General features: G+C 43.5%; 1 protein-coding gene across 1 annotated transcript in view; it reads right to left on the bottom strand.

Annotated features, from left to right (window-relative positions):
• Positions 1 to 7,259, bottom strand: part of LOC134357876 (protein-glutamine gamma-glutamyltransferase 2-like) — a gene marked incomplete at its 3' end in the record, with an annotated part of 67,479 nt that extends 60,220 nt beyond the window's left edge. Inside the window, 2 exon segments of the mRNA XM_063069617.1 lie at positions 4,181 to 4,343; positions 7,004 to 7,259. Of these exon segments, the coding sequence (XP_062925687.1) occupies positions 4,181 to 4,343; positions 7,004 to 7,259 (419 nt within the window).
• Between the last annotated feature and the right edge of the window lie 16,617 nt (positions 7,260 to 23,876).

Below are 23,876 nucleotides of genomic sequence, written 5' to 3'. Positions count from 1 at the left end.
GGGCAAAGCCCTCCCGTCCACGGAACACATTTATGTGGAGCGCTGTTGCAGGAAAGCAGCAACCATCATCAGGGCCCCCACCACCCAGGTCATGCTCTCTTTGCACTACTGCCATCAAGAAGGAGGTACAGGAGCCTCAGGACTCATACCCCTCAACCATTAGGCTCTTGAACCAAAGGGGATAGCTTCACTCAACTGCACTCGCCCTATCGCTGAACCGTTCTCACAACCTATCGAATCACTTTCAAGGACTCTTCATCTCATGTTCTCAATATTTATTGCATAGTTATTTACAATTATGATATTTTTCTCTTTGCATTTGCACAGGTTGTTGTCTTCAGCACATTAGTTGTTTGTCCTGTTGGAGGCAGTCTTTTATTAATTCCATTGTGTTTCATGCAATTACTGTGAATGCTCGCAAGAAAGCAAATCTCAGGGTAGTATATGGTGAATTCAATACTGTGCAGAGGTCTTAGGCACCTGTATTTAGCTAGGGTAGTATTTGCTCTGTACTGCTGCCACAAAAAGAAAAATTTATGATATAGGTGAGTGGTGTTAAACCTGATTCTGATATGGGTCTCTATTATGGACTGAGAATGGGAAGGGGATAGGGAGAGGGGGAATCATGGTTGAGAAAATGGGAAGGGAGAGGGGAGGGAGCAGAAAGCACCAGAGAGGCAATTTCTAATGATCAATCAACCAATTATTTGGAATCGAAAGATCTTGCCTGGTGTCTCAGGACCAGATATGTCTACACCCATGTTACACTCACCCCTGGAACTCTCCTGCCACCTGTCCCGCACCCTTCCTACGGCACTCCATCCCTACCATTTCCAACATCTTTTGCTCCTGTCAGATTTACAAACTCCCTCTCTGCTCCATATTGACCAAATACAGTACTGTGCAAAGGTCCAAGACACCCTAGCTATGCATATGTGCCCAAGACATTTACACAGTCTTGTATGTACTTTGATAATAAATTTAATTTGAACGTTGAACTTATTTTAATCAAATCTTTCCACTTCGGTGCTACCCAGCCACCTCTGCAGCTGCTCACCCCTTAAACAAAAAGTGTTATAGCGACTCACATGCTGCCATGCTCCTATCAATGAAGTTATCCTCCTTTCCGCTGCTCCTTCAGTTTCACTGATTCTAGGCAAATTTGCAATCAAATTTATATGGTTGACATGATGTGATTGGTTGCAAAATTCCTGCACGTTGTCTCTGTCTGTTATTAGCCTGGCAAATGTTGCCCAACCGATTTTGCTGACAGACAAGAATGATAGCATAATGCTATCTCATTCTATCAAGTTGTGGCCTGTAATTTATTGCCTGCAAATATTCTGCTAACTATGTAGTTCAGGTTTCTGTTGCATTTTTCACCTGCTTGCCTCTTCTCTCACTGAACCAGTGGAGGATCGTGCTTTGCAGACAAGGTTCAAGATTCAAGATTGTTTAATGTCATTTTCAGAACAAGTGTAAAGAAGAACACAATAATTGTTACCCTGGATCAAATGCAGCTTAAGAAACACAATAAGCTAAAGAATGTAATAATAATAAAACACAATAAATATAAATACATGAGATAGCTTATGTACTTGGATTGATTGCCTGTCCATAAAGTGATACAAGGCACAGGAATGTCTGTACATAAGGTGATGGACCGGAAATGATAATGTAGTGATGGTAGGGTGGGTCAGTGGGTGGATGTGTTCAACAGTCTTACTGCTTGGGGAAAGTAACTGTTTCTAAATCTGGTGGTCCTCCTGTGAATGCTATGTATCCTTCTCCCTGATGGGAGAAGGACAGACAGTCCATGAGGAATCCTTTTCCAGCACCTTTCTGTACATATATCCTTGATGATGGATAGTCTAGTGCCGATGATGTGCTGGACAGTTTTGATGAAAACCCTTATAGGCCCATTGTAGAGCCTTCTACCTGCTGCAGTGCGGTTTCTGTACCATGCAGTGAAGCATTATGTTAGAATGCTGTGAGTATAGATGGAGATAGTCCAGCTCTCTTCAGCTTCCTCAGAAAGTAGAGGCATTGGTGAGCTTTCCTGACTTTGTAGAATGTGCTCTGGGACCATGAGAGGTTGTGCAAGGTGTGCACCCCCAGGAGTTTGAAACTGCTCACAGTTTCCACTGCTGTGACACTGATATGAAGAGAGGGATGACTAGTGTGAGTTGTTCTGAAGTGAATAACCATCTCCTTTGTCTTGTTAGTGACATTGAGTAAGAAGCTGAGCACCAGGCCTCGAGCTCTTCCACCTCCTCTCTGCAGGCCATCTCAATGTTGCTGCTGATGAGCTGTCATGTCATCGGTGAACTTGACGATGTGATTACACAGGTGTATGAACGTGCAACCATGTGTGCGAAGAATGAACAGCAATGTATCTGTAGTGCTAAATCGAGAAAGTTGTGCCTGTTAAAACTCAGACTCAGGAAGCCCCAAACTCTGTCTTGAACTAGCTCACAGAATACAATATCAACTGCTTTTAACTTCTTCATTTATTTGTTCTTCTTCTCTTTCTATTGCAAGTGTGAATGCAGGCATGATTTCATTTATCCACTGGCAGTGGTCTTAGAGTCCTACAGCAAGGAAAGAGGGCCCTTCGGCCCATCACGCCTGTGTGAACCTTTTTACATTTCTATACTAGTCCCATTTGCTTGCATTAGGTAGTATCCTTCTTGCTTTGTCTATCTAACTGCCTTTCTAAATCCCTCTTCAAAGCAGTGACTGTATGGAAGTGGTGAGGTGCCCAAGAGCGGTTATTCTATACCTTACATCTATCCTTTAGATTTTGGCATGAACCAGTACAGGCAGAGATAAATTCTCAGAGCAGCACAGCTCAGTTTGAGCTCATTGGACGAGACATTTCAATCCCTTTGATAAGCAAATCCTAATTCATCTCATAGCATAGAAATCTTGAGGTGGGACTTGGTGGGTGGTAGATGCTTCCCAGGGGTCATCAGGTGGGCTCCCCTCTTCTTAGATGTTTCATCAGTTTAAGCCCACTGCATCTCCAGAGGGCTCAACAGTGCAACCCAGCATCCCAGGTGCACCCACTTCACATCTGGCCACCCATGGTCATGTTAGGGCCCAGCTGCCATCACTCCTCTTCATCCATAACCAGTGGCTGCCTCCCAGAGCTCTTTTATAGCTTGCCTCTGGCCCTGGCCTCGGACTCCTGATCCCTTCAGCAATCTGACCATGGAAGTAGCCACAAATTCTCTGCAGCCAACCTCTGCTGGAACAATCTGCACCTTCCATCCACACTGCTTAGTATCTGTGGACAGAGCAGCGTGTCTTACATGTTTCCCCTCATACACCTCACAGATTGCATATCCCAGGGCATGGAGAGCTCTGAGATTACCACAGCCTCAGACTGCTGGACCACAAGACCTAGTCTGGTCTGAAGGTGATAGTGGCTACCTCCAGAGGAAATATTAGTGTTTTGTCAAGGTCGACAGCCATTTTCCAGTTACGAGCTGGCTCCAGTATGATTGACCCCAACCACCTCACTGAGGGTGGCACTGTCTGTCCTTTCCGGGCAAAGGGGATGGTGGTTCTTCCAGTCATATGGGGCTTAGAATTGCTATTCAGCCTTTGCCAAACAACTGAGGATCTGCTTGTGCCTCCATGTGTATCTTCCTTGAGTAAGGCTTACTTTGCAAGATGAGAGGATGTGCTTGAGGTTTGCTGTTCTCCCACAGAATGGACAAGCTGGGTCTTCACTGAGACACTGGTTCAGATTTTTGGGAGTTGGGTGAACATCATAAAGAGCATCTATAAGGAAGCTAATCTTCCTTGCCGTCCTTTTACCTTAAGTGTTTCCTGCTGAATTTTCTTTTCCGAATGTTTTTCCACCTTGCCCACTGTCCCTGTTTTGCCTGAGATACTGCTCTTGCATACCTCATCTGCTCCTCCTGTTGCTGTATTTCCTCCACTACCATAGCTCGTCTTTGCTTTTCTGTTGTCACCTTTTGCCAAATGGGTCTATTTGAGCCCGTGCCAAGGCCTCCCTCTTCCAGATTGCACCTGGCCCATCATGTCTGCAAACCTGAGTGCTGCTCTCGCCTGTTTGATTGACTCTGCTGGACACCACTTTCTCCCTAAGGTCCTGGGTGCAGTTTCCTGGACAAGTCTGTCATGGGATTCCCAGAGAGTCATCTCAAACCTCACGGTGGCACACTTGAACTCTTCAGTCAGCTCCGTAACAGGTAACTCCAGAGCTCCTTTGCCATACAAGTAGATGTTACTTAGTGATCTTGGTAGATCCATCCATTTCTTACTGAAGGAACTAACTGTCCTCTCCAGCTTTTCAACATGAGTGATGGGTACTTCATACAGAGTCAGTGGCCACAACACCTTAGGGAGCCATCCAAACTGAAGGCACTCCCAAGCTTCTTAACAGGCATTTCTGACGCAGTAGGAATTACTTTCCCATCCACATGGAACTTATAGTTGAGCAGCCTTCCCTTGGCGATAGAAATGCTCCTAGACTTCGTTGTTTTAATCATCATTCAGGCCCATTTGATGTTTGAATGGAGCTTCTCAAGCAACCATTTGGTACGTGGGATGGTCATTGTCAGGATGGTTAAATCATCCATAAATGCCCGGATTGGTGGTAAGCGAAGTACTGACTTCAGTCTTTCTCCTACTACTACCCATTTAGAAGCTCTAATAATTACTTCCATTGCCATGGTAAAGGCCAGCAAAGAGATAATACAACCTGCCAATATGCCTATCTCCACAGGTTGCTAGGCTGTGTTGTACTCGGCAGTTATCAATGAGAACTGGAGATCTCGAAAGTCGGCTTTGACCAGGGTTGTAACACATTCTGGTACACAGAAGAATTTAGATGAAGACCATAGGAGGTTATGTGAGACCGACCCAAAGGCATTGGCTAGGTCCAAGAACAAGACATGGAGGTGTATGCTTTCCCTTTTATCAGTTTGTATTTGATGCCAATTTAAGCTTGTGTGTTCCAAGTGGCCAGTGAAACCCGGCATCCCCACCTTCTACACACGAGTGTCGATGAAGTTGTTTTTTTCCCAGGTAAATAGACAACCTTTGTGCTATAACACTGAAAAATATTTTCCCTTCAACAGTTAATAGATTTATTTGCCAAAACTGTCCAACTTCTGAGGAACCCTTTTTCTTTAGGAATTAGAATTCCTCCTTCCCGCCACCAAGCTCTAGGAATAAGTTTATTCTTCTAGACCACCTCCGTCTGTTTCCATAAGTAGTTTAGGACTCAGTGCATTTTTGTAGAGTTTGTATGGAACTCCATTTGGCCCTGGCGCTGAGGCAGCCCTTGCCCACTTTACAACTTTTATTATCTCACTATTTCTGGTGAGGGGGACTGATGTCAAACTGCTGATGTGGAGGGTGGGTGGGTGGCATATCTGAAGCAGCCCTCGCCCGCGCATCAGTCATCATCTATTAACTGCCCAGGTCTGTTCCAGTACAGCAGGTAGTGGTTCTGCCACAACTTACTGTAGAAACAGATTCTGTATCATACAGGTGATACGGCTTTATCCCTTTGTGTTTGCTATGTCGGTGTTTCCTTAATTCCATATTCCACATTTTCTATACTTTGCAAAATATAGCACAAAGACATTCGCCCTAACAAGTCAATGCCAGATATCAGCAGAATTCTTTTTTTCCCTCTTTTTTTGTAACCTATTCTCTCTCAATTGCCCAATTACACTACCTCCCTAATTCTCTCTTCAGCCATCTCATTCACAGTCATCAATGAACGTACTAACCAGCGCGCTCGTGGGATACGGGAGGGAGCAAGCACACCTGAGGTTGGCCTCATGGAGAATGCTTAATCTGCACACAGACAATGGCTGAGGCCAGGATCAGAAGCAAGCCATTGGAACAATGAGGTAGCTGTGATGCTCGTGGCACCTCTCTGGCTCATTAACCAACTGCTTGCTGTGAGCTTGCATCAATTGTATCTACCGCACAAGTTCAGTCATGCCTTATTGCTCATTCCCCTTCCCGATGCAGTCCCGATACTGCATGTGACGCCATACGCACCACCGTCGCGAGACTCCAGGCTCAACACCCAGTATCGGGAGCCTTCAACCATACCTCTTTCTCGAGAGCCCTACCTATCTTCGATTAGTTTGTCAAGACAATAAAACGCTGGGTCTCTTGTTTGTAAATGTTGAAGACGCATGCAGTTCCACAGCTCTCCCCCAACTTGGAAGATCAGATCACAACCTGGTTCTCATCATGCCCGTGTATAAACCCAAAGTACAGCAACAGCTAGCTACAACCATGACAGTAAAGAAATGGTCTCCAGAGGCCATCGAGGCCTTGAAGTGCCGCTTTGAGGTTACAGACTGGAACGTGCTTTGTGAACCATTGGGGAGGACATTAATGGACTTACTGATTGCATCACTGGCTACATCACCTTTTGTGTGGATGCTGTAATACCATCAAGATCTGTTTTCTGATTCCCCAACAACAAACCATGGGTCAGCAGTGATCTAAAGGCTCTTCTCAACCACACAAAGAAAGCTTTTAGATCAGGAGACAGGGAGGAATTGAAACGTGCAGAGGGAGTTAAATGAGAAGATCAGGGTGGGTTTAGAGGAATACAGGAGAGAGCTGGAGAACAAGTTTGGGCAGAGTAGTACACAGGAGGTGTGGAGAGACATGAAGAACATCACTGGCTTCAATCAGCCTAGCTTGAGAGCCTTGGAATTCAGCCGGGAATGGGTTAATGAGTTATACTAATTCTTCAACAGGTTTGACAGTTGCACTCCTGTTCACACCAGTCCAAGTGCCGAGGCACCTAGTTCTCCCTCAGCACCAATGCCTCCCCTACTCCCTCCTCCCCCCTCAGTTCAACAAGTGGATGAACAACACAGGCTATCACTGTCTACATCCCGTCCTTGCCCTGTGCCTACCATCCACACCTCCACATACCAACTACTATTGTCCCAACCTTCACCTACCCCAGACCCACCTTCCACCAACTTACCAGTCATCATGGATTCATCTTCACTACTGATCAGGTGAGAGGAGTTCTGGGAAAAATCAGATATGGCAAAATATTGGGACCAGATGGTGTGAACCCCAAGGTCCTGAAGGAGTGTGCTGATCTGTTGTGTGGCGTTCTCCAGTGCATTTTCAATCTGAGTCTCAGTCTGGAAAAGGTCCCGACTGTGTGAAAAACACCATGTGTGGTCCCTGTATCCAAGAAGGGCTGACTGAAAGTCTTGAATGATCTCACACATCATGAAGCAGGTCCTAGAAAGGCAGGTCCTGTCTCATTTCCGACCACTGGTGAGATCAGCCCTCGATCCCCTGCAGTTTCCCTACCAGGAGCACACTGGAGTTGACGATGCTGTCATCCGCCTGTTGAACAGAACCTACTCCCATTTGGATAAGCAGGGCAGCACTGTGAGGATCATGTTGTTTGATTTCTCAAGTGCTTTCAATACCATGCAGCCCTCACTGCTGAGGGAGAAGCTCTGCCCAATGCAGCTTGACACTTCCACTGCAGCCTGGATGATGGACTACCTGACTAACAGACCTCAGTTCATGTGTCTTCAGAGTTGTGTGCCAGACATGGCTGTAAGCAGCACTGGTCCCTACAGGGGACTTCCTGTTTACCCTGTTTACGTCAGACTTTAGATACAACGCTGAATCATGTCATCGGCAGAAATTCTCTGATGACTCAGCAGTAGTTGGTTGTATAAAGGGAGGATGGGAGGATGAACAGGGTCCTGGTGGAGGACTTTGTCAAATGGTGCAAGCTGAATCATCTGCAGCTCAACTTGAGTAAGAGAAAGGAGAAGGTGATGGACTATAGGAAGACTAAGCCTGCACTGCTCCCTGTAACTAGGACGTGGATGTGATGTGGACCCACAAGTACCTGGAGGTGCACCTGGATGACAGACTTGAGTGGAGCACCTACACAGAGTCTGTGTACAAGAAGAGCCAGAGTCGCCTCTACTTCCTGAGGAGACTGAGGTCCAAGGAGTAGACAGACCTCTCCTTCATATGCTCTATCAGTCTGTTGTCACTAGTACAATCTTCTATGCGGTGGTGCGCTGGGGCAATGGCATCAACATGGGTGATGCCAGCAGGCTCAAGAAACTGATTAGAAAGACTGGCTCTGTTCTGGGAGTCAAAATGGACACACTGGAGGCTGTGGTAGAACAAAGAACCCTACGGAAAATCCTGTCAATTCTGGACAGTGTTTCTCACACTCTGCATGCCACCTGAGCTGAACAGCGGAGTAATTTTAGTAACAGACTAAGACAACTGTGCTGCTCCAAAGTGCGCGATATGAGGTTACTTTTATCCTTGGTCATTAGGCTCTACAACGAGTCAACCTATAGCTGCGGAAGTGATGACCCCTTTTTGTTAAACTGTTTGAGGGAACTTATGTTTTATTCTTTTTTACTTTTCTTCCAATATACGTATATTTGTAAACCTGTGCACTTTTACTATTACTGTGACACTGTAATTTCCTTCGGGATCAATAAAGAACCTGTCTATCTATCTATCTATCAGGAGCCCTTACATTATCAATGAGTAATATGGGTGGAAGTTTTTCCCAAACAATTACTTTCTTATTCTGTGCTGCTTTTTTAGGGAGTGGGGGTTTCTTTGTTTATAAAATATTGCTTGGTCCTGATATCCAGAAATTCACATGATTCCATAAGCTTCTTAAGTGCAGAAAGTCAGATCAGCTAATGCTAAATCACCAACTCAAAATTTCATGTTAGCCTGGGAACTCTTCCAGATCTACAGGCTAATATTTGTGAAACTGGTCTCGCTCATTCCTTAGAATCAAAACTTTTCAGAATTTCAGTTAAGTAGGGAGCAGGCAAGAGCACATAAATCTTATTGCATGCACTGCACAGGCAAGTGGTGAAAGGTTGGACTTCTCCATGGAAAGGGAGGCATTCAAAGGTCTCTGGTTACTTAAGTAAGGGGCTGCTGTGTATTGTAGTGGAACCGCTGCACAGTTCAGTAACATCTGTCACAATATAAACCTTCCAAAAATCACAGGATCAGTAAATTACCTATGCAGGGCACAATTATTAGTGGGCATACACCCTCAGAGACTGAGCCTGCAAGCTGAATTTACACACAATGACATTTTATCATCAGCTGCATTATCCACAATTTTTGAGTCCACTCCAAATTGCATTCTTTCTAAACATGATTTTAAATATTAGCTTTATTTGTCACATGTACATCGAAGCACGTGATGAAATATGTTGATTGCATCAAATCAAATTAGTAAAGATTGTTCCTGGCAATCCGCATGTGTTGCCACTTCTCCAGCACCGAAAATAACATGCCCACAACTCAGTAATGTGGGAATATGGGAGGAAACCAGAGTACCAGGAGGAAACCCACACAATCATGGGGAAAATGTACAAACTCCTTGCAGACAGCGATGGCAGTTGAACCCTGATCTTACAGCTGGTGCTCTGTAAAGCATAGCGCTAACCGTGCCACCCCAGTTTATGTCACATCGTCACCCTATTTATTTGGTCACCTTGTACCAAGTAATTTAATCTATACCACTTTTTACAAATTCCTCCCAAGTGAAAGTATCTGAGCCAGCACTTGGAGTGAGATAATAGAGAGCCACACAACATGGCCCAACTGGTCCCAGCCAACCAAGATTCCTGTCAAAGCCTATATCCCTGCATTTGGCCATATCCCTCTAAACCATTACTGTCCATTTACCTGCCCAATTAAATGTCGTTCATGTATCTTCTTCAATCATTCCATTTACTGGCCTCCCTCTCAGGTCCCGAGTAAATCCCTTCACTCAGACCCTAAAAGGTCATCTGGACTGTCAATGTCCAGGATTTTAAAACTGCTGATTCTCACCATCACTGATCCCACAGGGCACACTGAGACATGGTTCCCCTCCCACACTGCTTGATGTCAACAAGTTGTTCTTTCATTTTGCTGACGTCAAAGTTGTTGTTCTGGCATCACTATTGAGAAGCCCAACCTCACGCATCACCACCTGTAATTCATCCAACAGTGGTACCATCAGCTTCAAAATTGTGCTTATCCATGCAATCTTGCATGTACTAAAGATGCAACGACTGTTTGCACTACAGAATAAATTGCTCCATAGTTGGAAAACGAGAGATATTTTATCTAGATCATCATCTGCTGAGGGAGGAACTTTGGACAAAATATCAAGGGAGCACACCACTCCACTTTGTGCACTGTAAATTTCCCAAAGTGATGAAAGACAACACCTACCCTTTCAGATTTAAAAAACAATTTGTGTGTAATTATGCTACTGGAATTATGCCAGTGAGAAGAAATGGAAAAAAGTACGGTCAGCACTTCAGACTGAAACCCTTTAATAGGGCTGGAGAAAAAAAGCTGAGGAGTAGATTTAAAAGGTGGAGGGAGGGGGGAGAGAAACACCAAGTGAGAGGTGAAACCAGGAGGGGGAGGAATGAAGTAAAGAGCTGGGAAGTTGATTGGTGAAAGAAACAGAAGGCCATGGAAGAAAGAAAAAGTGGGGAGGAGCACCAGACGGGCTGATGGGTGGGCAAGGAGATAAGGTGAGAGAGGGAAAAGGAGATGGGAAATGGTGAAGTGGGGTGTGTTGGGGGGCATTACCAGAAGTTTGAGAAATCAATGTTCATGCCATCATGTTGGAGTCTACCTAAACGATGGTACTTTTTTCCATAGATATTGCCTGCCCTGCTGAGGTCCTCCAGCATTTTGTGTGTGTTACTTGGATTTACAGCATCGGCAAATTTTCTCTTGTTTGAGACACAAGAGCTGACAGAATGTTAGTAGAGCTGAGACTTACAAAAAAAAAGGACAAGGCCACTAGAATACAGGAAGAACCACAGCTCTGCTGGTGGTGAGCACTCATTGTCACAACGTGTCTGAAATTCGGCAACCTTACCGACCAAACAGACATTATTGGGGATGCATAATGTAGCATACAGGGTGCCAACAGATTCCCTTGACTTGCAGCATGGAATGAGTTCATGCAATTTAACAGTTGGTAAGTCAAGTACACAGTCCCAACTTTCTCTACAAGTCTACGGAAAACAGGTCGTGCAACGATACAGAGCTGGCCGGAACCAAATGGCGAAATAGAGGCAATCAGTGAATCTGCCGATCCCGAGGATTCCTCTTGAGGCTTCATATGATGGGTAAGTATATATGGCACGACCTCGATGAGTCTGAAGGCAGTGAAGTCTTGAATTCTAATCCTGCTAAGAAACAGAAACTGCAGAAAGTGTGTCAATACAATGTTACATTCCTGGAGTGTGGTTTTGTTCCATTCTGATCAGATCAGCGACACCTCATGTGTGTTATTTGTAATACTGTACAATGAAGCCATGAAACCATCAAGATTGCAGGAACAATTCTGTAAAAGACACCCTGAAAAGGCTACTTATGGTATTACTCAGTTCCAAAAGAAGAAAGAAGCATTTGAAAAGCATTGCACACTCAAGTCATTTGCCAAGAAAGCTAAAAATGACCTTGATGGTGGTCTCATTGCTTCTTATAACATTTCCAAAATTAGAGCAAAGTATGGAAAATCTCATACAATTAGTGAGAGATTAATAGTGCCTGCTGTGTCAAAAGTGCTCACCACTGTTCTCAAAATGGATACCAGGATTTTAAAATCAATTCATCTGAGTAATAACTCTGTAGCTCATTATATTGATAAACTGAGTTGAAGACATTGAGTATCAACTGTTACACAAATCACCCATTGTAATACTGAACAGGGAGACTCAGTCAGAATCTGTAACTGCCAATAAGTACCTTTGTTGTCTCAATGAAAGAACATGTGAACTTGCACAGCCAATATCTGTGTGCACACCAACTAAGTTTTCCTGACATTCCATGAACAGTCAAAGATCAGAAAAGATATCAGCAATTAAAAAGAAGCTTTTTTGCTGCTGGCCACAAGTTCCTCGTAGTCCCAATTTGAATCTTCACATATCTGTGGGGTACCTCACATCTGCAATATTTGTTTTCCTACGGAGTTATCACTGTCAGCACACTCGAAGTGTCTGTTTTTATATTCATTGCTTATCAATTGAAATATTGCATTCAAGTGTCATTGGCTGTAGGTCATGTGTCTGACCTTAAACACCTTTTTATTGGCTCTACTCCAGGTCAGCATCCAGTTATTGGCCTCTTCTCAGCAAGTGACAATCAGTAATTTATGGCTCTTTGTTCCCAATCAGCCACCAGCTTGAATCATGCAGAACAGATAGAAACCCCAACAGTTACAAACTTGCATGTTATATCCAACAAAAGAAAACCTCATAAATAACTTCTAGTTCAGCTGATTACCTGAGGCATACATTGTGTTGACTTTAAAATACTGATCAAACCAAGTGACTTCAGATCACAAAATGGAGAACACAGTTCCTTCATAAAATGGCAGCCTCCATCTCCTCCCTCATGGCAAGAACAAAGACATCTGGTCCGTCTGCTTCCACTGTCATTGATTCATTCAAATTTACTGATTTGCAGACTGTAGTTCTTTCTGATACAACTATATACAGAGCTCCAAAAAACAGATTTTGGGATACAACTGAATGAGTCAACTGTGCGAGATAACGGCACTTTCCTAATAGCGTATGTACAATTTAACAACAATGGAAAAGTTTATGAAGAGATTCCCTTTTGTAAAAACTTAAAACAAACATCAATGGAGAATCAATCGACAATTGAGGATAAAAGTATCCGATTAGGAACATGATTTCTTGCGCAACAGTTGGAGCACCATATATGACAGGTTGCCATGTTGGTTTGGTGGCATTTATGAAAAAAGAAATTCCAAGTCTGTTTGCAATCCATTGTGTAATTCATCGTCAACATCTCACAGCCAGAGACTTTTTTCAAGTATGGCTCTTGAAATATCTGCTACCAACAAAATTAAAGCTCATCCATTAAGTAGCAGAATATGTTGCTAGTTATGCAAGACAACAATGAAGATTTTGAAAGCTTGCTTCTTCACATTGAAAATCATTGGCTGTCAAAAGGCTGCTGTTTAAAACATTTCTTTGATCTTTTTGAATCTGTGGTTGAATTTTCACTCAAAGTCATTAAGATCTTGGGAAAAAAGATTAAACTTCCACATGGAGATATGGCATAACTAACCAATTTGTATGACAAAATGAACATTCTAAATATGAAAATGGAGGGTGAGAATTTCAATTTAATCCAGGCAAAATGTGCAGTGTTCACTTTTATCAGAAAATTGGAAATATATAAACATAATATTGGGAGAGAAATATTCTCAGTTTTCCTGCATGAAAGTATGGCACTCTCTTTCACAGACAGTGATTTGCAAGAGTACTGCTTACACCTGTATTCATGAAAGAGGATTTTCAGAATTGATTCAAATATTTGAATGATCTGGAAATTCCAGAATGGGTAATTAACCCATTTCTTTGCAAGATGGAAGAACAGGAAGAGAGCTTGCAAGAAGAAATTATTGAAATTCAGAATGATGAAGAAGCAAAAATGCTTTTCAAATATGTTGACTTTTGGAAAAAGTCAAACTGCTCTTCATTTTCATTTCCATCCTCCTACCTTGTTGAAAGATGCAGTAAACCACCTACTCACACAAAAAGAAAACAGAAACCTCTTGGACATTGTTAAACATGGGTCTTATGGCTTTTGCTGTCACAACTTAAACCAGATATTTCAACTCTTGCTAAAAACTATCAAACTCAAGGCTCACATTGATATCAAAGCTGCTGTACAGCGCACAGATGCTATGTAAGCTAGATTTAAAGACAACTGAAATTTGAAGCAGAATCATTTTTCTCATGTCACAGTATGGTAGACATAGACATAGAACATAGAACAGAGAACATAGAATAGTACAGCACAGTACAGACCCTTCGGCCCACAATGTTGTGCCGACCCTCAAACCCTGCCTCCCATATAGGCCCCCACCTTAAATTCCTCCATATACCTGTCTAGTAGTCTCTTAAACTTCACTAGTGTATCTGCCTCCACCACTGACTCAGGCAGTGCATTCCACGCACCAACCACTCTCTGAGTAAAAAACCTTCCTCTAATATACCCCTTGAACTTCCCACCCCTTACCTTAAAGCCATGTCCTCTTGTATTGAGCAGTGATGCCCTGGGGAAGAGGCACTGGCTATCCACTTTATCTATTCCTCTTATTATCTTGTACACCTCTATCATGTCTCCTCTCATCCTCCTTCTCTCCAAAGAGTAAAGCCCTAGCTCCCTTAATCTCTGATCATAATGCATACTTTCTAAACCAGGCAGCATCCTGGTAAATCTCCTCTGTCCCCTTTACAATGCTTCCACATCTTTCCTATAGTGAGGTGACCAGAACTGGACACGGTACTCCAAGTGTGGCCTAACCAGAGTTCTTACACTATGGGTGTGCTGGAAAGTATACTGTGCCCAAGAGGGATGTTGGCAAGTATGAAGGTGCTTTGGGGAGGGGGTGTATTGGCAAGTGTGAAAGTGCATTAGAGGTGCATTTTGCTAAAAAAAAGTTGGTAAACAAATAGTTAAATAAAGGCACAGCTTCTCTACTTCCATGTTTTCAGAATATCTGTTTTAACCAGGTGGAGCTGACAGATGAAATGGCTTATATGGCACAGTGAGAACTCGCGGATACCTCCTCTTATTTACCCCTCGATTGTGACCCCATTAAGGAGCACCAGGCCATTGTCTCCCACACCATCACCGACTTCATCCACTCAGGGGATCTCCCATCCACTGCTACCAACCTTATAGTTGCCACACCTCACACTTCCCGTTTCTACCTCCTACCCAAGATCCACAAACCTGCCTGTCCTGGCCGACCTATTGTCTCAGCTTGCTCCTGCCCCACCGAACTCGTTTCTGCATACCTCGACACGGTTTTATCCCCCCTTGTTCAATCCCTTCCTACCTATGTTCATGACACTTCTCACGCCCTTAAACTTTTCGATGATTTTAAGTTCCCTGGCCACCACCACTTTATTTTCACCATGGATGTCCAGTCCCTATATACTTCCATTCCCCATCAGGAAGGTCTCAAAGCTCTCCACTTCTTTTTGGATTCCAGACTTAATCGGTTCCCCTCTACTGCCACTCTGCTCTGTCTAGCAGAATTAGTCCTTACTCTTAATAATTTCTCCTTTGGCTCCTCCCATTTCCTCCAAACTAAAGGCATAGCTATGGGCACCCATATGGGTCCTAGCTATGCCTGTATTTTTGTTAGCTTTGTGGAACAATCTATGTTCCAAACCTATTCTGGTATCTGTCCCCCAATTTTCCTTCGCTACATCGACGACTGCATTGGCGCTGCTTCCTGCACGCATGCTGAGCTCGTTGACTTCATTAACTTTGCCTCCAACTTTCACCCTGCCCTCGTTTTCCTGATCCATTTCTGACACCTCCCTCCCCTTTCTAGATCTTTCTGTCTCTATCTCTGGAGACAGCTTATCTACTGATGTCTACTATAAGCCTACTGACTCTCACAGCTATCTGGACTATTCCACTTCTCACCCTGTCTCTTGCAAAAATGCCATCCCCTTCTCGCAATTCCTCCGTCTCCACCGCATCTGCTCTCAGGATGAGGCTTTTCATTCCAGGACGAGGGAGATGTCCTCCTTTTTTAAAGAAAGGGGCTTCCCTTCCTCCACCATCAACTCTGCTCTCAAATGCATCTCCCCCATTTCACGTACATCTGCTCTCACTCTATCCTCCCACCACCCCACTTGGAATAGGGTTCCCCTGGTCCTCACCTACCACCCAGCTAGCCTCCGGGTCCAACATATTATTCTCCATAACTTCCGCCACCTCCAATGGGATCCCACCACTAAGCACATCTTTCCCTCCCCCCCCCCCCGCTTTCGGCAGGGATTGCTTCCTACGCGACTCCCTTGTCCATTCGTGCCCCCCATCCCTCCCCACTAATCTCCCTCCTGGCACTTTTCATTGTAAGCAGAACAAGTGGTACATATGCCTTTACACTTCCTCCCTTACCACCATTCAGGGCCCCAGACAGTCCTTCCAGGTGAGGCGACACTTCACCTGTGAGTCGGCTGGGGTGATATACTGCGTCTGGTGCTCCTGATGTGGCCTTCTATATATTGGCGAGACCCGACGCAGACTGGGAGATGGTTTTGCTGAACATCTACGCTCTGTCCGCCAGAGAAAGCAGGATCTCTCAGTGGCCACACATTTTAATTCCACATCCCATTCCCAGTCTGATATGTCTATCCACGGCCTCCTCTACTGTAAAGATGAAGCCACACTCAGGTTGGAGGAACAACACCTTATATCCCGTCTGGGTAGCCTCCAACCTGATGGCACGAACATTGACTTCTCTAACTTCCGCTAATGCCCCACCTCCCCCTCGTACCCCATCCGTTATTTATTTATATACACACATTCTTTCTCTCTCTCTCCTTTTTCTCCCTCTGTCCCTCTGTCTATACCCCTTGCCCATCCTCTGGTTTTTCCCCCCATCTCCCCCTTTTCCTTCTCCCTGGGCCTCCTGTCCCATGATCCCCTCATATACCTATTGCCAATCACCTGTCCAGCCCTTGGCTCCATCCCTCCCCCTCCTGTCTTCTCCTATCATTTTGGATCTCCCCCGCCCCCTCCCACTTTCAAATCTCTTACTAAGCTCTTCCTTCAGTTAGTCCTGACGAAGGGTCTCGGCCCGAAACATCGACTGTTCTTCTTCCTAGAGATGTTGCCTGGCCTGCTGCGTTCACCAGCAACTTTGATGTGTGTTGCTTGAAATGGCTTATATGTTTGAATTCCTTACTTGCAAGATCAATCACCATTCACAATAGAGGTGTTAAAAGTCAATAGATGAGCCTTTGAAGTTAATGTACTTGGAAGTGAAGTGTCTGCTGCAAATGGATTTTGAGCAGTTTAAAATCTACACTAGACAGGAGGTGAGTCTTTTAAAATTATAAGGAATGCTAAGTAAAACAGCAGGTAACATTTCTGATTTGTCTAGGGTATTTAACTTCACTAAAATTATCGCAGCTCCGCCACAGACCAAATTCATTCACATGATATAATGCTCTGTTAAGGTAGAAATCTTCAGGCCTTTGAGTCACTCTGAAACATTGATGACATTCAGAAGAAGTAATGGCAGTATGTTTCTGAAATGTGAAACAGATTCCCTCAAATATCGCATCAATTCAACAATGGAAGAAGGCTTCCCCAACCCGTTTAGGAAATATTTTGCATTTTGATTTAAGCTTACCCATTTGAGTATGCCCCTCAGAGATAAGAATAGCCAAGAAAGCTAAAAACAACTGCTGTTTAGTTGCCTATTTTGCATAATTCTAATATTATAAAAAGCAACGCACATAAAAGTTGCTGGTGAACGCAGCAGGCCAGGCAGCATCTCTAGGAAGAGGTACAGTCGACGTGTCAGGACTCAAGTGAGACTATGTTAAAAACATATTGTGTGATTTTATTTTCATTGCAAAGAAAAGTGCCTCTGGAATATTTGGCTGCACTACCAATTTGAACACAATGAGAAAAAAATCTGTGTGGTATGAAGCAGATGTCAAATTTGAATTGGTGAATAATGATCTCCCACTGGTTTTCTTCACCAATTCCTTTAGGACAAGCCTCGGGCACCCAAGTCAACAATCTGCATCTCTGTTCTCTGCTGACAATTTGAAACAAACCAAGGTGGGGCTAAGTATGCTTTATGAAAAAATCAAGACTCCTTTCCTAGCTATTTTAAGTTAATAGCTTCAGCGATCTACTAGTCCTTAACTTATGTATTGGCCTGAGGGGAAAAGGGGTCTGATTTAATTTACTTACGGATATTCATAAGCACAGGGGTCCACACTAAATCAGATTATCTATCTGCTAATCTAGTTCCCATGATTAATCATGCTGTTCAATGGCTGTTCCGGTCTTGCACCTTTTGGGTCAAGTCTGAAGAATAAAGCAATTTATATCACTGGACTTTTGTTCCAGTAGGCCTCAACTATAGGTGTATATTCAGTTTCTACTTGGAAGATTTAAATAGAGTATATTTAATAAACTGATCTCACAGTACCATGGGATTGGATTTTTAAATCTCTTTATTAACTAATGCACTTTGTCTGTTCTCATGCTGTCTGGCCTTAACATAATGCTGATTCACAACAATGTGATTGAATTTTATTGGAGCCATAGAGTCATAGAGTAATGCTGCAGTTGTTACTGATTTCATTAAAACCTGTGTGGATGAGTGTGTGCCCACAAAGACTTACTGTACATTCCCAAAGCAAAAGCCGTGGATGAACCAGGAGGTACATTGTCTGCTGAAGGCTGGATCTGTGGCATTCAAGTCTGGTTATCCAGGCCTAAAACAGAAAACCAGGTATGATTTGTGGAGGGCTATTTCAAGGGTGAAGAGACAATTTCAAACGAGGTTGAAGGTGACATCAGATGCACAGCAACTTTGGCAGGGTCTGCAAGACATTACTTGCTACAAAGCAAAACCCAATAGCATGAATGGCAGTGATGCTTCACTACTGCAGGTAGGGAAGTTATGGAAATTATGATGATTAAAGAAGAGGAAGTACTGGAGCTTTTAAGGAATATAAAAGTGGATAAGTCTCTGAGTCCTGATAGGATATTCCCTAGGACCTTGAGGGAAGTTAGTGTGGAAATAGCAGGGGCTCTGACAGAAATATTTCAAATGTCATGAGAAAAAGGGATGGTGCCGGAGGATTGGCATATTGCTCATGTTCTTCCACTGTTTAAAAAGGGTTTTAAGAGAAAAGATAGCAATTATTGACCTGTGAATTTGACATCAGTGGTGGGTAAATTGATGGAAAGTATTCTTAGAGATGGTATCTATAATTATCTGGATAGACAAGGACTGATTAGGAACAGTCAACATGGATTTGCGCGGGGAAGGTCATGTTTGACAAATCTTATTGAATTTTTTGAAGAGGTTACCAGGAATGTTGACGAGGGTAAAGCAGTGGATGTTATCTATCTGGACTTCAGTAAGGCCTTTGACAAGATCCCACACGGAAGGTTGGTTAGGAAGGTTCAATCGTTAGGTATTAAGGTTGAAGTAGTAAAATGGATTCAGTAGCGGCTCAATGGGCGATGCTGAAGAGTAATGGTGGATAACTGTTTGTCAGATTGGAGGCCGCTGAGTACTGGTGTGCCTCAGGGGTCTGTACTGGGTCCAATGTTATTTGTCATATGCATTATACTTTATACTTTATTGTCGCCAAACAATTGTTTCTGTGCTTCCCACTCCCTGGATTACAAATATTAAATATTAAAAATAGTAAAAATTAGTAAATATTAAAAATTTAAATTATAAATCATAAATAGAAAATAGAAAAATGGAAAGTAGGGTAGGTAGTGCAAAAAAACCGAGAGGTAGGTCTCGATATTTGGAGGGTAAGGCTCAGATCGGAGTCAGGATCCATTCAGCAGTCTTATCACAGTTTGAAAGAAGCTGTTCCCAAATCTGGCCGTATGAGACTTCAAGCTCCTGAACCTTCTCCCGAAGGGAAGAGGGTCGAAAAGTGTGTTGGCTGGGTGGGTCGTGTCCTTGATTATCCTGGCAGCAATGCTCCAACAGCATGTGGTGTAAAGTGAGTCCATGGACGGAAGATTGGTTTGTGTGATGTGCTGCACCGTGTTCACGATCTTCTGCAGCTTCTTTCGGTCTTGGACAGGACAACTTCCATACCAGGTTGTGATGCACCCTAGAAGAATGATCTGGATGATGGGGTGGTAAATTGGATGAGTAAGTATGCAGATGATACTAAGATAGGTGGAGTTGTGGATAATAAAGAAGGTTTTCAAAGCCTGCAGAGAGATTTAGGCCAGTTAGAAGAGTGGGCTGAAAGATGGCAGATGGAGTGTAATGCTGATAAATGTGAGGAGCTACATTTTGGTAGGACTAATCAAAATAGGACATACATGGTAAATGGTAGGCCATTGAGGAATGCAATAAAACAGAGGGATTTAGGAATAATGGTGCATAGTTCCCTGAAGGTGGAATCTCATGTGGATAGGGTGGTGAAGAAAGCTTTTGGTATGCTGGCCTTTATAAATCACAGCATTGAGTATAGGAGTTGGGATGTAATGTTGAAATTGTACAAGGCATTGGTGAGGCCAAATTTGGAGTATTGGGTACAGTTTTGGTCACCGAATTATAGGAAAGATGTCAACAAAATAGAGAGAGTACAGAGAAGATTTACCAGAATGTTACCTGGGTTTCATCACCTAAGTTACAGAGAAAGATTGAACAAGTTGGGTCTTTATTCTTTGGAACGTAGAAGGTTGAGGGGGGACTTGATAGAGGTATTTAAAATTAAGAGGGGGATAGATAGAGTTGATGTGGATAGGCTTTTTCCATTGAGAGTGGGGAAGATTCAAACAAGAAGACATGAGTTGAGAGTTAAAGGGCAAAAGTTTAGGGGTAACTTGAGGGGGAACTTCTTTACTCAGAGAGTGGTAGCTGTCTGGAACGAGCTTCCAGCAGAAGTGGTTGAGGCAGGTTCGATGTTGTCATTTAAAGTTAAATTGGACAGCTATATGGACAGGAAAGGAATGGCGGGTTATGGGCTGAGTGCAGGTCGGTGGGACTAGGTGAGAGTAAGAGTTCGGCACGGACTAGAAGGGCCCAGCTGGCCTGTTTCCGTGTTGTAATTGTTATATGGTTATATGGTTACTACATGAACTCAACGCCTTCTATGCTTGCTTTGAAAGGGAGAACACAATTACAGCTGTGATGATGCCTGCTGTACCTGATGACCCTGTGATCTCCATCTCAGAGGCCGATGTTAGGTTATCTTTAAAGACAAAGAACCCTTGCAAGGAGGAAGGTCCCGATGGAGTACCTGGTAAGATTCTGAAAATCTGTGCCAACCAACTAGCGGGAGTAGTCAAGGACATTTTCAACCTGTCACTGCTACGGGCAGAAGTTCACACTTGCTTCAAAAAGGCAACAATTATACCAGTGCCTAAGAAGAATAATGTGAGCTGCCTTAATGACTATAACCCGGAGCACTCACATCGACAGTGATGAAATGCTTTGAGAGGTTGGTCATGACTAGACTGAACTCCTGCCTCAGCAAGGACCTGGACCCATTGCAATTTACCTATCACCAAAATAGGTCAATGGCAGATGCAATCTCAATAGCTCTCCACCCTGCTTTAGACTACCTGGACAACGCAAACACCTATGTCAGGATGCTGTTCGTCGACTATAGCTCAGCATTTAATACCATCATTCCCACAATCCTGATTGAGAAGTTGCAGAACCTGGACCTCTGTACCTCCCTCTGTAATTGGATGCTCGACTTCCTAACTGGAAAACCATAATCTCTGCAGATTGGTGATAACATCTCCTCCTCGCTGATGATCAACAATGCCGCACCTCAGGGATGTGTGCTTAGCCCACTGCTCTACTCTCTATATACGCATGACTGTGTGGCTAGGCATAGCTCCAATACCATCCATAAATTTGTTGATGATACAACCATTGTTGGTAGAATTTCAGTTGGTGATGGGAGGGCGTACAGGAGTGAGATATGCCAGCTAGTGGAGTGGTACCGCAGCAACAACCTGGCACTCAGTGTCAGTAAGATGAAAGAGCTGATTGTGGACTTCAGGAAGGGTAAGATGAGACGAAGGAACACATAACAATCCTCATAGAGGGATCAGAAGTGGGAGTGAACAGTTTCAACTTCCTGGGTGTCAAGATCTCTGAGGGTCTAACCTGGTCCCAACATATCGATGTAGTTCTAAAGAAGGCAAGACAGTGGCTATACTTTAATAGGAGTTTGAAGAGATTTGGCATGTCAACAAATACACTCAAAAACTTCTATAGTTGTAACGTGGAGAGCATTCTGACAGGCTGCATCACTATCTGGTATGGAGGGGATACTGCTCAGGACCGAAAGAAGCTGCAGAAGGTTGTAAATCTAGTCAGCTCCATCTTGGGTACTAGCCTACAAAGTACCCAGGTCATCTTCAGGGAGCGGTGTCTCAGAAAGGCAGCGTCCATTATTAAAGACCTCCAGCTCCCAGGGCATGCCCTTTTCTCACTGTTACCATCAGGTAGGATGTATAGAAGCCTGAAGGCACACACTCAGCGATTCAGGAACAGCTTTTTCCCCTCTGCCATCCGATTCCTAAATGGACATTGAATCTTTGGACACTACCTCACTTATTTTTAATATACAGTATTTCTATTTTTGAACATTCTTATAAATCCATTCAATATATGTATACTGTAATTGATTTACTTATTTATTATTATTTTTATTTAATTTATTATTATTATTTCTCTGCTAGATTATGTATTGCATTGAACTGCTGCTGCTAAGTTAACAAATTTCACGTCACATGCCAGTGATAATAAATCTATTTCTGATTCTGATTCTGATAATTCTAGGAGCTAAATGGCCTAATTCTGCTCTATGTTTTATGGTCTAAATCAGCATGGAAACCGGCCCTTAGGTTGAACTCATCTGTGCAGATCAAGATGCCCATCAACATTTGCCCACATTTTACCCATATCTCTCCAAACCTTTCCTATCTATGTTCCTGTCGATAAATGCTGTTATTGTGCCTGCCTCAACTACATCCTCTAGCAGCTCATTCCATATGCACATGGCCCTCATAAAGAATCCACCCCTTAGGTCCATTTTAAATCTTTCCACTCTCATCTTAATCCTTTTCCCTCTAGATCTTAATTCCCCGTCCCTGGGAAACATACTGTATGTATTCACCTGATCCCCGCACTTCTATGGCTCTGCAGGCTTCTGTGACATCACCCTTCAGACCCCCAGGCGAAAGGAGTAAGGTTTTAGCCTACCAAACATCGCCTGGGAACTCAGATCCCTCACTCCTAGCAACATGTCGTAGGACAATTAACATACCCTCTTGTATTATATTTGGCTGATGAATATAAGAACATTTCATGATCACATCAGTTTACAAATCATATCTCTTGAGCAGCCAACTTCCTGCTGAGGGCTCACACCAAAAGCTTTCTCTATGAACCTGTGACACCACTTTCAAGGAATTAAGGACATATGTTTCCAAATCGCTCTGTTCTACAACACTCTTCAGTGACCTACCGTTCACTGTGTAATTCCTACCCTGGTTTGTCCTTCCAAAGTGCAAAACCTCACACTTGTCCACATTGAATTCCATCTTCCATTTTTCACCCATTTTTCCAGCTGGTCCAGATCTCTCTCCAAGATTTGATAGCCATCCTTGCCGTCCAATATTCCCCCAAACTTGGTGTAATCCACAAATGTTCTGATCCAGTTTATTACATTTAGCATCCAGTCCATTGATATAGATAACAAACAATAATATACCCACCACTGATCCCTGTGGCACACCACTAGTCACAAGCCTCCAGTCACCAGGCAACCATGTAAAACCACTCACTGGCTGCTTCAGGGAAATCAATGTCTAATCCAATTTACAACCTCATCTTTAATGCAAGCAACCAATCTTGCATCGAGACCTTGTCAAAGGACTTGCTAAAGTCCATATAGACAACATCCACTGCTTTGTCTTCATCAAGTTTCTTTGTAAATTTCTCAAGGAGTTCTATAACATTCGTTAGACATCACCTACCACACATACTATGTTGCCTATCCCTAATCTGTCCCCGTACATCCATGTATTTATGTAGCCAGTCCTTTAGAATACCTTCCAATAAATTACCCACTTCTGATGCCAGGCTCCCCAGCTGATAATTTCCTGGTTTTGCTTTATTCTTGGAGCCTTTCTTAAACATGGAACAAGATTAGCTATTCCCCAACTCCGCGGCACCTCACCTGTTGATAAGGATGATTTAAATAACTCCCCTGGGGCCCTGG

The sequence above is a fragment of the Mobula hypostoma genome, chromosome 2, assembly GCF_963921235.1.
Source record: "Mobula hypostoma chromosome 2, sMobHyp1.1, whole genome shotgun sequence".
In the NCBI taxonomy this organism is placed as follows: Eukaryota; Metazoa; Chordata; class Chondrichthyes; order Myliobatiformes; family Myliobatidae; genus Mobula; species Mobula hypostoma.
Note: the sequence above shows the minus strand (reverse complement) of the source record. Positions and strands in the feature narration are given on the sequence as shown.